Source organism: Leptonychotes weddellii, chromosome 14 (genome assembly GCF_054177405.1).
Source record: "Leptonychotes weddellii isolate Sample4059 chromosome 14, ASM5417740v2, whole genome shotgun sequence".
Classification (NCBI taxonomy): domain Eukaryota; kingdom Metazoa; phylum Chordata; class Mammalia; order Carnivora; family Phocidae; genus Leptonychotes; species Leptonychotes weddellii.
The window spans coordinates 46359494-46376508 of NC_138382.1; the positions used below are offsets into that span (position 1 = coordinate 46359494).

General features: G+C 40.5%; 1 protein-coding gene across 7 annotated transcripts in view; it reads right to left on the bottom strand.

Moving 5' to 3' along the window:
* Positions 1–17015, bottom strand: part of APTX (aprataxin) — a 47585-nt gene that overhangs the window by 16606 nt on the left and 13964 nt on the right. For 2 of the 7 annotated variants that reach the window (XM_081803059.1, XM_031038737.2), the window contains exons 7-8: positions 12812–12915; positions 11836–12018 (exon numbers count right to left, since the gene is read on the bottom strand). In XM_081803059.1, coding sequence (XP_081659185.1) covers positions 11864–12018; positions 12812–12915 — 259 coding nt within the window. In that variant the 3' untranslated portion in view covers positions 11836–11863. The other 5 variants (XM_006742978.3, XM_031038739.2, XM_031038738.2 and 2 more) reach the window with 4 other exon arrangements.

Genomic DNA, 17015 nt, shown 5'->3' on the forward strand with positions numbered 1-17015 from the left:
CTCTCTGTCAAATAAATAAATAAAATCTTTAAAAAAAGGAAAAAAATAAATGAATCTAGACACAGACTTACACCTTCCAAAAAAAATTAATTCAGAGCAGATCATAGACCTAAATGTAAAATACAAAACTATAAAACACCTAGAAGACAACATGAGATAAAATCTAGGTGACCTTGGGTTTGGTGATGACTTTACAACACCAAAGGCATAATCCATGAAAAAAAAAATAAGTCGTACTTCATTAAAACTAAAAATTCTTTAACTGGGGACAAAATGTTTTGTTGTACAAATGAAGTTGAAATGTGAATTCCTATCTTAAAAAGATAATGTTGAAGTTTAAAATCATACTAAATAGGGGAGCCTGGGTGGCTCAGTTGGTTAAGCATCTGACTCTTGGTCTCAGCTCAGGTCTTGATCTCAGGGTCATGAGTTCAAGCACGCTGGGTCCCATGCTGGGCATGGAGACTACTTAAAAAAATAATAATAAATAAAATCATACTAAATATAAAAGACTAATGGGGGCACCTGGCTGGTTCAGTTGGTAGAGCATGTGACTCCTTGATCTCGGCATCATGAGTTTGAGCCACCTGCTGGGTGTATGGATTACTTAAAAATAAAAAAATCTCCTAAAAAAATTTTTAAATAAATAAGATAAAATACTAACGGCAGATCCTTGCTCGGGTCTTACTGTTTCATGGTTGTGGTGCAGGTAAGGCGAAAAGAAATGAGAACACCCTAACACAATTACTCATTTATAAGAAGACAGGAAGAAAAAATATTTGTGAAACATACAAGGAACAAAAACTTATCCTAGGGGGCGCCTGGGTGGCTCAGTCGTTAAGCGTCTGCCTTCAGCTCAGGTCATGATCCCAGCATCCTGGGATCAAGCCCGGCATCGAGCCCCGCATGGGGCTCCCTGCTCCGCGGGAAGCCTGCTTCTCCCTCTCCTACTCCCCCTGCTTGTGTTCCCTCTCTCGCTGTGTCTCTCTCTGTCAAATAAATAAATAAAATCTTTAAAAAAAAAAAAAACTTATCCTACATATAACATGCTATTTCCACTTTACCATCTTGAACATATGCCTTCTCTGAGAGACACAAGGAAACCTGATGGTTCAGGTGTTGAAATTAGATTAAATATTTCCTTGTTATCAACAGCCAAGGTCATCTCCGTAAGTCTCAGGTCCAACCCAGCATTCAGTTCACAGTCTTATATATTTTTGCCATTTAAAAAATTCAATTAATAAAAAGAAAAGAGATGTTTTAATATTAATGTATATGAACTCAGTATTTGACTCAAAAAATTGAGGAAAAAAATAAAGAGAAAAGAAATAAGGCAAAAACAAATTATAAAGAGAATCATGAAAGTAACAAATCCAAGAATTACTTTTTTGAAAAATAACACTTAATAATAAATATAAGGAAACATCTAGCAAATGTAATTAAGAAAAGAAATACACAATGCAAAACATGAGAAATGGAATTAAGAACAGAAATCAAAATTTCAAAAAAAAAAAAGTGAAGTATGTAACCTTTGCTCACATTTATCAAAAACCATTAAAGAGATCTAGTTCCTACCCAGAGAGAAAACCGTTCTCCAAATTCCCTTCCTCTGGTCCGCAGTTTTCCAGACCACTCCAAAGCTCCCACTTCCCAAATGCCTCAAAGTCTTCCCCAAATGTTTACCTCATGTATCTTTTTTCATATTTCTCCTCCCTCCCTCTCTACCATGTAGGGTTATCATGTAGAAGTCAGATCACCTTTCCCATTACTTGAATTCTCTACCACAAAGGATATTCCGGGAACTGATCCAGCAAGCCAAACTCCTAACCATTCTCCCCCCATGATTTGCAGGTCTCATTTGCTCTCCCCTCTTCTCCTGATACTTCATATCAGAAGTCTGGGTTCCAGGCCACAAAGCTTTCACACATGAATCAATCTATAGAACTCACCCCCATCCCATCCATCAAAAATGTTTCCTGGAGTCCAAGCAACATTGAAAGGGTAGCCCTCAGGAGCACCTGGGTGGCTCAGTTGGTTAAGCGTCTGCCTTTGGCTCAGGTCATGATCCCAGGGTGCTGGGATCGAGCCCCATGTCGGGCACCCCCTCCCCACTTGTGCTCTCCCTCTCGCAATCTTTTTCTCGAATAAATAAATAAAATCTTAAAAAAAAAAAAAGAAAGAAAGAGTAGCCAAGAGGTTCATTCCAAGAACTCAAGGATGGTTCAATATTGGAATTTAATAGAACATGCCACATCAACATAACACTCAAGAGAAATTATGGGACCTCAGTGGCCGCTGAAAGACATTTATAAATACAATTAAGAAGTTGCTAGGACAACAATTTTGAACAAAATGTAGTTGACGTTTCCATAAAAGAGACAGAGATTAAGGTTGGGGGCAAACAGAAAATCTACTTTTCTAGATCTAGTAACAGAGAAATCAGATCCAAAACTTGAATTACCTTCATTTGTGTCATCCTCAGGTCCAACTGAACCTGCTACAGCTTGGAATTTGGCCTTGCAGGATGTCTTTCTGCCTCTAAAGGGCTGGAGAACTGATCTGACTTACTAAAATTATTAGCCATTTTTTGTTTTATCAGCTATTAATATAGGTAACTGAATGTTAATTGCATTCCCTTGTGATCTATTACTTTAAAAAATAAAATCTGGGTTTTTTTTTCACATTCCCAAATATATATTCACCGTGGCTAATTAGAAATCTGCACAATATAACAAAATTTAAATTACCTACCTTCTCACCATCCAAAGCCAACCACTAATTAACATTTTAGTATATTTTCTCCAAGCATGAATTTGGGAATATAAACACTCTTGGTGTTTAATAAGGACATAAGTTTGTCACTGGTGTTATAACAATAATTTCTGTGTCCCAAACCCCTCAATGGGACATCAGAGGCTACTAGATTAAAGAGTGTTAACAAATTCTCAGGGCAAAAGATTAAACACTTATCTGCCCAAAGCACCAACAGCATTAGATGCCCTCCCATGGTAGTAGAGTGACTTTCTGTGTGTGGTTTGAAAAAAAAAAAAAAAAAAAAAGCCCTACCAGATGGTTCAAAATAATCAGGGCCTACAGAATGCACATGCATGTGCATGTGTGCTCACATGTGCGTGCGTGCACACACACACACTCATCAGTTGAGAACCTCTGCCCTAGGAAATTCATGGATAATTGATTTGTTGAAAATGTTTGGAGAAAAAAGAAAATGTCTGGAGAGAGGGTCCATAGCTCTCACCAAATTCTCTGAATCTGTGACTCCTTCAAAATGCCAGAAGTCCCGGGGCACCTGGGTGGCTCAGTTGGTTAAGCAACTGCCTTCGGCTCCGGTCATGATCCGGCTCCTTGCTCTGCAGGGAGTCTGCTTCTCCCTCTCCCTCTACCTGCTATTCTGCCTGCTCGTGTTCTCTCTCTCTGTCAAATAAATAAATAAAAAATCTTAAAAAAAAAAAAAAAAAGTCAGAAGTCCTGGCTTGTAAAATTCTTTCCAATTCTAATATTCTGGCACTATTTGAGGCTGGGGCATTTATTCTGCCTGCTTAGAAGACAAAAGTCTTAGAAGAGCTGGAGGACAGAAGTGAAGCTGGGTTCTTCTATCACAAGGAGGTTTTGAGGGAAGCCGACCCATGGAAAATGCACACATACCCCTTTACCGTCTCTGTGTATCATTTGTCTTGCTTTGACAGGGCTTCCTCTAATATCAAACCATCAGAGACTTGATAACTATGACAATGTAAAAATAACACCACTTTTCAAGGATAGGCCCAGAAGTGTCTGCTCCCAGGGCTACTCCCAGTTATACTTGTGATGAGAGCAAGAGTTACTAATCTTGGGGTCCAATTAAGGAACGAGAGGAAATGAACTATATTTTCAAGGCCTACCATGCATTTGACATGCTTCAAGACCCTCATCTGATAAATTTCAGACTCAGGTCTCAACCCTGGCTCTAGCTAATTATAGAGTCTAACCTCAGAGCCAAACAGCCTCCCCTTAACAATCATGTATGTTTTGTATTCTTACCTATACCCTGGTTTTCTCTCAAACTTCTATCTTGATTAGGACATCAATTAAACACACATCAGCCTTATTTAAAAAAAAAAAAACTTACATATTTTATTGTGAAGCATTGATTTTGAAACATAGAATGTGAAACTAAGCTTTGGATTAGAAAACAGATTAAGAATTTCTTGTTCAGGGGCGCCTGGGTGGCTCAGTCGTTAGGCGTCTGCCTTTGGCTCAGGTCATGATCCCAGGGTCCTGGGATCGAGCCCCGCATCGGGCACCCTGCTCAGCAGAAAGCCTGCTTCTCCCTCTCCCACTCCCCTCTCGCTGTGTATCTCTCTGTCAAATAAATAAATAAAAATCTTTAAAAAAAAAAAAGAATTTCTTGTTCAAATGCTGCCATCTGGCGGCCAAAGACAGTAACCCAAAAAATAGACCTCCCCTTGAAAAGATATGGAAAACCCCAATAGCCCTAATCACCTGGTTTGCTAGCAAACATTAAAATCTGGAATGTTATGTAGGAAAATATTATCTAGAACATTATATGAGAAGATACTAACATGTTTATGTTCCCCTAATTCTGATCCATATGAAATACTTTGTCCATAAACAATGGCAATAAGAGGTTTATTAAAATGTTTCTAAAAGCCAAAGATGCAGTCTCACCAGACACACTTGGCAGTTAAATTCAGCTGCAACAGAGAGAGTGCTGTTTTCTTCATGCTTTCAATGAAACATGAGGTTTCATTCACTCAACAAAATTTTATTGGGATCCTATTATGTTCCAGGTACACTGAATTTCACTGAGTACTCGATGGAGAACCAAAAAACAGCATCTGTTCTAGAGAACTTCATGGTCTGGTGAAAAAAATGGTCCCCGGCCTGTAAGGTTTGGCATCTGTACAGTACCTGGGCCTCAACCTCAGAGGTGAGTATGGGCCAGAAGCTCCTGCCTGCAGGGTGCACCTTTTTCTCATTCACGTTATCGGGACCTACTGTCTATCAGCTTCTCAGACAGATAATTCAGATAGGTATACCTAGTAGGGTCTCTTCCCTAATGCCTGACCAGCCGGAGGGATCACATTTTAGTATTTGACCTATTTCCTACCCTCTCTCTGTCATGAACATTTTCTCTTTTCTGGGTTCTTGAAAGCAAAAATTAGTTTCTGTTCCCTAGTCACTCCAGGTATTTAGTAACCCAGAGAATATCTGTGATACTGGAATTGCTGTCCATAGTAGATAAGAATCCAGCTGCTCAACTGGCTTTTCAGGCATCCTTCAAAGTCCTCTCCTCTGCCCTGGCCCTGATCTATCTCCAGAACCCAGCCAAGGACAGAGCAGCAAAGGTTGATGGTCTACTGGTGAACCACAACATGGAGGTGCCCTAGGACCCTGGCAACTCCAACCAGCATTTTAAGAGTATATCCTATAGTTTCTGGGGAAATTTCTGCAAAAGGTCCTTGGCCAGTAACTAATCATTAAATTTGAAAATATGATCCAGTTTTTCTTCCAATCAAGGCAAACAATACAAGTCAGTAGTGGGGGCAGTGGATTGTGTCAACTTTTCAACTTGTAGCTGCCTTAAGTCCAGGACAGTTTGCCTCCTTTTCAGTCTTAGATCCCATGGTGACAGTGTAGGGCCGAAGGAGCTCCCAGCCTATGGGAATGATGTGTGCAGTCCACATGAGCAGTAAACAACTATTGTTTTGCAAACTGCTCCTCCCTCTTCCGTGAAATTCTAGTGTGGCCCTCCACCCCTCATCTCAAGATGGTCCTGTTACTTGAGATGGCCAGAGTATGCCATCCACCGAAGAGACACAGTGATTAGAGATGATTATGTGACCTAAGCAAAGAAGTCAGGGTGCTTTCTCTGCTTTGGCAGAAATGTGGAAGGGTTGGGTGCCTGGGTGGCTCAGTTGGTTAAGCGACTGCCTTCAGCTCAGGTCATGATCCCAGAGTCCTGGGATCGAGTCCCGCATCGGGCTCCCTGCTCTGCGGGGAGCCTGCTTCTCCCTCTCCCACTCCCCCTGCTTGTGTTCCCTCTCTCGCTGTGTCTCTCTGTCAAATAAATAAATGAAATTAAAAAAAAAAAAAAAGAGGGGCGCCTGGGTGGCTCAGTTGGTTAGGCGACTGCCTTCGGCTCAGGTCATGATCCTGGAGTCCCTAGATCGAGTCCGCATCAGGCTCCCTGCTCGGCAGGGAGTCTGCTTCTCCCTCTGACCCTCCCCCCTCTCATGTGCTCTCTCTCATTCTCTCTGTCTCAAATAAATAAATAAAATCTTTTAAAAAAAAAAAAAAGAAAGAAAGAAATGTGGAAGGGTGAGGGGTGGAGAGGATTGAGCTCTCTCACTCTGATGCCCGAAGCTGTTTGTGCTGCCCCTGGAGAGACACAACACAGGAAAGCAGAACTAAGAGATGAAAAGGGAGCCTAATGGTATCATTTAAACCCCTAGATTCAGCTATGCCCTTTGCCTCCCTCATGGGTCCAGAATCAGCATGAAGTGGGGAAAATGAAGACTTCTTTAAAAACTTACTTTACAGGTTAATGCATGAGTGCAAAGAATTTCTTGCACTTTAGAAAGCTCATCTGCCAATTTAGTCTGAAGGGGGGAAAAAAAGACCTTGAGGACAGAGCAATGGGAGCTAATCAGCTGATGGCTGAGGACTCAAATCTTAGCAGGGAGGGACTTTAAATATCTAATCCAAGGCCCTGGTTTTAAATATGAAAAACCAAGACTGGAAGGGGGAAAGGGCTTGCTTAAGAGAATATTCACTGAGGCTTTACAGATCATATGGGGTTAGAGTTTGGCAGAGGAGACTAGGATTGAGTGCTGGACCACCCCAGTGCCTGGCCCTTTCATGTTCATGCTTGTTTAATCCTCAGTCAACCTGGGAGGTACATATTTTAGTTCCATTTGACAGATGATGAAATTGAGGCCAGAGAGGTTAAATGACTACCCTAGTGCCACACAGCTAACATGGAACAGAGCTGAACTTCCAATATAAGCCTAAGGTGATTTTTTTTTCTACTACGTTTACATGAAAAAAATATTATGAGGCAGGACAGAAGCAAGTGGGACTTAGGAGAGCAGCTGATCCTTATTCTCAAATAAGATGGCAGTGTCTACAGCCCCTGGCTGGCTCAATCAGTAGAGTATGGGACTCTTTATCTTGGGGTCATGAGTTCGAGTCCCATGTTGGGGGCAGAGTTTACTTAAATTTTTTTTAAAAAGCTGCCATTGTCTAAGAGGATCTGGGAAGAGTCGAGAAGAGGATTGCAATAAAGGCCAAGATCTGGTTTAAATTGCTAAATGAGCCCCTTAAATCTTCAAGTCCCAGCTGCCTTCTAAAAATTGAGGAAGCTGAAATAGATGGTCTCAAAATAAATTTATAAAATGGAACAGACAAAAGGAGTTGAGTAGTGAATGGCCCAGAATCCTAGAGGTCTAAACTCCTAAACTCCTTTCCCACTGCTCCACGGTCTGGCCATTCCCTTCCCTGAAGTTTGGGTAGAGAGCAGCTGCTGACAAGGGAACACTCAGGCACTTCAATGTGTCTGATTTGATGAGTCATTCAACAATGGCCTACATAATGCTAATAATGCATCAGAGCACTAATCATCAGTAGACTCTAAAACCCAAAACCCATTCCTTGATGGTAGAGTTTGTTTGCTAAAAAAAATTAAAATAAAATAAAAATAAATGAAAAGACATAGAGTAGATTACTCTAGTTCAGAGAGTCTAATGGAATTTGAGAACCCTTTTCTCCAGCTCTGACTTAAGATCTGTAATAAACTATTTAAGGTATACTCTTCATGCTCTCATATAAAGCATTCACTTGCTCAGTTTCAGGTTCCAGTTCATCTCTGTCATCATATCTACCTTCTCTTTAAGCAACAAAAGAACTCGATTATAAATTTGGCTTCTTGGCTAGAGTTGAAGTAACCACCCATATTTAACCATTGTATTTTAATAAAACTGCTGCCTGGCCTGGATATGATGGGGCTTAGGCAGAAGAGGATAGTCCCTAATTGGAGGAAATACAACTTGGAGTCACAAATATGAGTTATATGAATTTGTTCTATTTTTTCATGCCAGTATGCCCAGTACTTAGAGAAGACTCCATCCAATTGTAACACAATAATAAATCTGGGATAAACAGGCAAAGATCATTTTTTCTAGTGATAATGTAATAATAGCCCACCTGGGAGAGAGGGTGCCATGGGGTCTATATACCTCAATATTTCAGACCCTTTTTCTGGCCCCCCAAAATCATTATTCACATTTGCTCATCCAAAAATTCTATTATTCAAGGTCAGAGTAGCCTGGCTGAACAAAAAATGTTGAAATGGTCCAAATTTCCCTTCATTATATCTCACATATTACACTGTGATATAGTTTTTCCTTGGTTGCAGTTTCTTATCAAATATTCTCATTTTGATTTTAATATCAATATGCTAAACTACATAGTATTGTTGATTAGGTAAAAAATTAAATTGAATGTTTTTGCAGTATCTATTTTTAAAAAGTTCACTGGGTACCTTATCTGAAGTTTAATGTTCTGCAATTCTCAAGGACATTGGCTGAGGCCTCAGTGAAATCTCTGCCTTAGTCAGAGATTACTTATGGAGTCCAGCACAGTTTGGACTGTTAACATACTGTACCCAAGAGGTATTGCCACTCCCACTATCCCAGGATACATTCATGATGTAGCTGATCTATTTATGCAGATGACTGGTTTTAGTAGTGTAGATTCACTGCCTTTTAGATAGCTCATGGTAAGTCTGTCAGTCAGGGTTCCTAAACCCCTCAGACCTGCTGAGGATTTCTCTATTTCCCAAGATTCCTGTCTCCATGTGATGGCTAAACTGGAGCCAGAAGCCAGAAGCCCCCAGGATGTGCACATGCCAAAGGGTTGAGGGAGGAGCATGAGATCAAAGGAGAGCATCCCAGGGACATCCTAGAGATGAGGTCTCTCCCCTAGACCTCCATAGTGATCCCAGACACCTCCTAAAATCCCAGATGCATAGTGATGACCTTTTTCTCCATAGCAGAGTTTCTTAAGTTGGGGTCCACAGACCCCCAGGGAGTCTATGGAAGCACTTTAAGGGTACATAAGATGTGTGTGTGTGTGTGTGTGTATATATATATATATATATATATATACACATTATTTTGGGGAGTGAACTTCATGGCCTTCATCATATTTTTAACCTAATCTATGGAAGAATCTTCAGAGCTCTGTGGAAATCTTCAAGTTATAGTTACTGGGATAGAGAGAGGCAGTTAGGTCAATTCTGACACAGCTCAGCCCTGAATCTGTGATATCCAGCCATATGCAGTATATGTGACTAACTACCAGATTCCAGGCTCCAGAAAACATCCCTGAGGCTGCAAGGACTCAGTCACCATCTCAACTATGGTCTGGTCCCTGAAAGGACCATTTGTACCTGGATATCTCAGAGATAGAACCAGAAGAGGAAAAATATATATGCTCTGAGCCTAAGGTTAGCTGAGTTCATCACAGACCCCAGGCCATGCCTCTGAGACTGCCCTCTGAACAGAAGGAGGAGATGGGAATCATTGAAGACGGACAGTCATCAGCTCTAGGCCTTGCCCCTAAAAGCATGGGGCCCGAGGGCCTCCCCCCAATCCCTGTAGAAACAAAGCACCAGTCCCTATAACCAGTCATTCTCCCTTATCTAATGCCCAAGGTCTCCCTGGATCCTGAAATAAAACTGACCCTGCAAAGGGAAGGAAGGCCTGCAACTAGCCCAGAAAGCCAACCAGAAAATGGTGTGTATATCCTCACAGGACAGAGTCTAATCCGGGAGTTTCAGAAATGCAAGGTGCTTTGAAGCCCAGATTTCATTTATATTATGGTTCTCAAACTTTAGTATGAATAACAGTCATCCTGAGTGTTTTTGCTGTTGGTTTTTTGTTTTGTTTTGTTTCATTTTGACAGAGAGAGAGAGTGTGCTCGAGCAGGGGGAGGGGCAGAGGGAGAGGGAAAGAGAGACTCCCAAGCAGGTTCCACGCTCAGCGCAGAGCCCAACGTGGGGCTCGATCTCACAACCCTGAGATCATGACCCAAGAGAAAATCAAGAGTCAGTCAACTGAGCCACCCAGGCACCCAATGAATGTTTGTTTTATAGTACAGATTCCTATAATCGTAATTCAGTAGTTCTGGGGTAGAGCCCAGATATTTACAGGTTGTAAAATGGAACTAGCAATTCTGATCTCAGGCAACCATGGAGTGTACCTTTAGAAAGTATCTAGGGTTTCTAGGGGCTTTAAGGCATCAGATGTGGAAAAGGGGCTTTAAAGGAATTTACAGTCCTCAGATAAATCATTGAAATGCCATGGAGAGCTTCTGGCCAGCACAGGCCAAAGGCCCCTGGGGGGGGTCTATGGCTCCTACTGGTTAGTAATACATTTATATTCTTCAACTAATAGGAAAAATGAATTTGATGCACCAGAACCAAGACCAACTTTGAAGCCCAGCAACTTTTATAGATTATTAAATTTTTATCCTTTAAAGGGTCATAACAATGGTACCTACCCCATAGAATTACATACAGTGAGAAGTAAATGAGATAATTTGAACAAAGTGTTTAGCATAATGCCCAGACACACAGGAGTTGAGTGTTAGCTACTGTAATCATTAATTACTGCTAATTATGACTATATCCATGCTCACCAAGAAACCACTGTAGCATCCTGTTTGTGAAAGACTGAGGTCAAATGTGGTCTCTATGGACTGAGGTATTCTCCAGAGAAGTTATTATTAAGGGTATTTTTTTTTTTTAACTCAAGAGCAAAAAGAGTCCAATCCTCAAATAGATCACGAATGTAATCAAAAACATTTTAGATTTCCCTTTACCTTCAGTTCTGACATTATCCAAAAATCAACTTGCTCCAACAGTACCATCCAAATTTGGTGAAAAATGAAGCTATGGGGTTCTGTGCAACTTTTCAGTCAACAGCGACCTCTGCATGCATGAGAACTAAATCTGTGACTATTACCTGAACTGCCAACAGTTTTCAACTACCTAAGAGAGCTGCCCCAAACAAATAAACTTTATTTTCAGACGAAAGATCCAAGCAGACCAGCAAGAAGACTTGACAACCAAACCGTGATGAACATTTGGCCAAGTATTTCCTCACCAGCCAGGAACCCCTAATATTAGAAAACTCCATCTCTCCACCCCCTCGTCTAGCCTGTTTGCTTAAAATGAATAAGAACTGGTGAGACACATTTCCTGAGAAGGAAGCATGGGTGGTTTTGGATAGAAAGGAATGAAAGGGACAGAAGCAACTAAGTTTCTCCATGAAGAAAGGAAAGAGAAAGAATATTACAGAATAGATTAAGATCAGAAAACAAGACCAATTAGGGCCTTCAGGATAAATATGAGACCTCTCTAGCTGCTCTGATGAAGAGTAGTACCACAGGTCTCGGGGGAGAAAGGATTAAATGTATGGACAGAAATATATAGCCCACCCTCTTCCATATCTTGCATTAGGTCAGTTTGAACATGGCTTTGCCCCCCATCAGTCAGACCTGACATGGATCCTAGAGCCTGGGGATCAGGCCTATCCCAGCCACCATCACCAGTGAACACATCCATGACAAACCCAAATTCCTAATTCCTAAACTACTTCAAGTCACCCCATATTGTAGCCACTCAGGAACAGAAGAAGCTTTGTTTAAAAAAAAAACAAAAACAAAAAAACTGCATGTTTTAATTCAAGAAATAAAAGTTCACAGGCAATCCAGGACAGGTGCCAGGAATTTGCTCTACACAATCAGCCACACCTGCTGCAAAGGTTCAGGTTCCGTGGAATCACTGTGGCCAGTGCCTCCTGAGATGCTCTTTCAGCTGGGGAATGGAAGGCAGCGACTCCTGGCACTCGTGACAACGCAGGGGCAGCCTCAAGAGCTCAGGCATCCCATCTCGGACACTCACTGTGCCAGCGTCCTGTACCATCTCTATCACAGCTGCAAGCAAAGAAAAAAGTTCAGAGCCCAGCTACTCTGAAAAGCCAATATAAGATACCCCCCAGAAAAGCAAATCTGACTCCAAATAAAAAAATGCCAGGTATCCTAAAGCTAGTAAACTTGAGGTTAAACCCACTGTGGGGAAAATGGGCTTGATCAGATTCTAAATCTGAGCAACCTGTTTTTGAAATAATTACATTCCTTTAGGACACACTGTAAGCAAACCATGTTACATGTCACCACAGTGCTTTACTGCTGGTTAGCCCTTGGTCAGTGGTAGCTGCCATCATTAATGTCCCAGCATACTGAAGTTCCACAGTATACACACGGGGAAATGCTCCCTTCCACATACATGCAGCCCTCCCCTGTTAATTAACCACTTGTGACATGAGGCTGCCCCCAAGCTCCTATCCAGCTGATGGCAGAAAAGACAACTGTTCAGAGCTTTCACATCCACGAACTCCAATAATTCTCAGGACAACCTTTAAGTCCCCTGTCGTTACAATAAACATCTTTCTGACTCTGACATAACAGCTTTCTAGGTCCCCCCCAAGAAGGTGGCTCAAAGCAAAGTGGCAATCCAAATATCCAGTTTCTTTTATTTTTTTTATTATTTTTTTTAATCCAGTTTCTTTTAATGGGTCTCTCCGTATAGGGACACAAAGTGGTACATGGGCTTTTGAGGCCAGGTAATTATCTAAAGAAACAAGAAAATCAAATATAAGAATAGGAAAAAAAAAAAAGAATAGCTGAGAAAATGAAACAAATGTGAAAACTAAAGAACTCTGTTTACCTTGTGATTCTAGGAAGTATTCTGTATTGAAAGAATTCCAATGTTTTTTGTTTTTAAGGCAAGGAGAATCAAAATCCTGGCTGATCACATGAAGGTGTACATGGCTAGTTGAGAGAGAAGGAAATTGACCATTAAATCCATTAAAAACGATGGCTTAATCAAAATGACAAACAGTAAAAGTATGGGTATATAAAATATTGCTAGTGTTTCCATTTAATCTAATTCATTCAATCATTCACTTAAGAACATTTAATGCTTACTAAGTACCTACTAGAGCCAACCATTATTCTAGCACTGGGAATTTAGCAGTGAACAAAATGAGAAAGGCCTCTGCCCTTATAGAAATTATATTCTAGTAAGGAAAGACATATTTTAAAAAGAAAACAAATAACAGGGAGAATTCAAATCATTAACATTGCTAAGGAGGGCGCCTGGGTGGCTCAGTCAGTTGAGCGGCTGCCTTCAGCTCAGGTCATGATCCCAGGGTCCTGGGATTGAGCCCCACATTGGGCTCCCTGCTCAGTGGAGAGCCTGCTTCTCCCTCTCCCTCTGCCTGCCACTCTGCCTACTTGTACTCTCTCTCTCTGTCAAATAAATAAATAAAATCTTTAAAAAAAAAAAAACAAAAACATTGCTAAGGAAAAACACAAACCAGGGAAATGGGACACAGAGTGCTCAGGGGCTAGAAGTTACCTCTTTAGCTAGAGTGTTCAAGGAAGGCCACTCCCAGGCAGTGATTTGAGCTGAGAAAGCAGTCAGGCAAGCAAAGATCTGGAGAAAGAATGTTTTGGGGAGTGGCAATGCCAAGTGCAAAGACCCTAAGATAAGAAAGAACTTGGCGCAACTGAGGAACAGAAAGGTGATAGATAGGGCTGGAATGGTTCGAGCTGAGGAAGAGAGACTAGGTGGGAGTCAGAAAATAAAGAGTCTTACAGGCTGACAAGAGGTCTGCAGTGTATTCTGCTTACATTGTCTCCGATTTGCACTTTTAAAAGATCACTCTGGCTGCCCTGCAGAGAAAGAACTATAAAGAGGGTAACAATGGATACAGAGAGGAGTTAGGAAATTACTGCAGAAATAATCACACCTTAGATTAGAGCTGTAGTGTTTGGAATATATTTTGCAATAGAACCAATAGGACTTCCTAATGGATTAGATGTGGTCTGGGGGAGGTGCCACTTACAGAGATGGGGAAGCTTAAAGGAAAAGCAGGTTTGGGGCAGAAAACCAGGAGTTCTCTTTTGGACTTGTTAAACACTTTTTGTATAAATACGACTCTTAGAATCATTAGTATTTTCTATCCTCCCAATAAATAATCAAAACCAACCAATACATGCAGGAATCCAAAATGGAATATAGGCAGTATCAAACAAACCTAACAGTATTACAAACGAATAAGGGAACCACACTGAAGGGGCTCAGGAAGAAAATAACTAGTGAAATGAACTTCAGAAAAGAGTAGTTTGGATACTGTAAAGATGGAAAGAACTATACAGAAATACTGTGAGTAAATGTCTTTCTCACAGGGTTATGGGTTAGCTAGCAATTCTGTAATTGTTTTATGTATATACTAAGACCAAACAGGAAAGTGAATTTATTATAGCTAATGAGAGCCAGATTTTTCACCCTTGGAGAAAGAAATTACAATAAAGGAAAGGGGGAGACAAGAATGAACCGTGTAGAATTGAACTGGAGCCAGAGATACCAGTATAAGCTTGTGTTTTTCTGTACACATACAGAAATAGATAAAGAAAGAAATACGGAGGTGTGTGTATCTGTATGGATTAGGATTCACACATGTATTTCCTGGCCCTATCTGCCGAAAGGACCTAGGAGTAAAGACACCCTGGAATCAACCACTTCTCTCAATATAGAAACCTAGTACCCAATCTTTGTTTATAAATATCTTTCTTTCTCCAATAAAATGAACTAAATAAAATAAAAAGTTCATTCCAGGGCGAGAACAGGAAAAATACAGGATAAGCCTGGAATATCTTATTCCAGAAAATAAAGAAGTGCTCAAAAAATGTTGGGGCCCTGTCAAATGATTCGGGACCCAACCTAAAGGAGCTTCCAAGGACTAAAGCTAGAACAATTTGAGCAACAAAATGAATAATGATAGACTAAATTAAAACCTATAGAATAAAATATCCATGAGTCCACACTGACAAATAACTGAATAAATACATAGTGGGGGAGAAGGGACAACTCTTCCATACAGAAGAATTCTAATTAACAAAAAAAATCACCATTAGGTAAACACCACAGTAATAACTCTTGCAGGCAAGACCTTCCAATAAATGCTAAAATCACTGGGCAAAAGTTTGGGGAGAAACAGGATACTAGCATAGTCTCTAACTATTCAAGACATTCATCAATTACAAAGGGAAATAGTAACTCAGGAGAGAAACCTGGCAGACATCACCCTAAAAAAATGATCAAGGTTAATATGAGCAATAAGCCATCTCGACATCACGTACTCCTTGATATGAATGTACTGAGAAGGACACAACATCACCTCTGTGGTATTGGGGGGGCGGGGGAAGCATAACCTCAATCTAATCATGAAAAAATATCAGAAAAATCCAAAATGAGAGACATCCTATAAAACCAACCAGTAATCGGGACGCCTGGGTGGCTCGGTCAGTTAGGTGTCTGCCTTCGGCTCGGCTCATGATCCCAGGGTCCTGGGATCGAGTCCCACATCGGGCTCCTTGCTCAGCGGGGAGTCTGCTTCTCCCTCTCCCTCTGCCTGCTGCTCCCCCGCTCATGCTCTCTGTCTCTGACCAATAAGTAAATAAAATCTTTAAAAAAAAAAACCACCAGTAATCATCAAAAGTGTCAAGGTCATAAAAACTAGGAAGGGAGAAGGAAGTGTCACAAGTTAGGGGAAACTAAGGAGAGACAACAAATAAATCCAATGCAGGATCCTGGATTAGATCCTGGAGCAGAAAAACATAAAAATAAAAAAATAAAAAATAAAGAAAGGTGAAATTCAAATAAGGTCTAGAGTTTAATTAGTGGTGATATTATGGAAGATCTTTGTTTTGCTTCACACTTTTTTTTATATTTTCTAAACAGAAAATATATTACTTTTACAAGAAAAAAAAATCTGTTACCCTTTCCTTTCCATACTGTTTATTCAAAATTATAAATAGTGATCATAAAAGGATATGTGAGTGGCAAATTACTGCTCATTTTGCTTCCCACCCACACTTGCCACAGCTCTTTTTAACATTCTTAGAACAATAGCATGTATTACATAAAAAAGGTATGGACACCATGATTACTATGTGAAAAGCACTCTGTAGTCAAAGGGCTCTGTTAGTCATGGGCTGTGCAGCACTGGAGAAATAGGATTATGATTATGGGTGACTTTTGCCCTAAATTTTTGAATAAGATTTTAACAAAAAAATATATACAGTTGATCCTTGAGCTGACCCCCCCACACTATCAAAAACCCAAAAGTGTAATTTTTTACTCCCCCCAAAACTACTAATATCCTACTGTTGATCAGAAGCCTCACCAATAACATAAACAGTCCATTAACACATATTTTGTATGCTATATATGTTATATACTGAAATCTTACAATAAAGTAAGGCAGAGAAAAGAAAAAGTTAAGAAAGTCACAGTGAAAATACATTTACAGTATTTTACTATATCAAAAAACATCTGCATATAGGTGGACCAGCACAATTCAAACCTATGTTGTTCAAGGATCAACTGCATTTTTTTTTTGTTATTTTCTAAAGTGTTCTATTTCTTTTTTTTAATTTTATTGTTATGTTAATCACCATACATTACATCATTAGTTTTTGATGTAGTGTTCCATGATTCATTGTTTGCATATAACACCCAGTGCTCCATGCAGAACGTGCCCTCTTTAATACCAAATCACCAGGCTAACCCATCCCCTCACCCCCTCCCCTCTAGAACCCTCAGTTTGTTTTTCAGAGTCCATCGTCTCTCATGGTTCGTCTCCCTCTCCGATTTCCCCCCCTTCATTCTTCCCCTCTTATGTTCTTCTTTTTTTTTTCTTAACATATATTGCATTGTTCCAGAGGTACAGATCTGTGATTCAACAGTCTTGCACAATTCACAGCGCTTACCAGAGCACATAGCCTCCCCAGTGTCTATCACCCAGTCACCCCATCCCTCCCACCCCACCCCCCACTCCAGCAACCCTCAGTTTGCTTCCTGA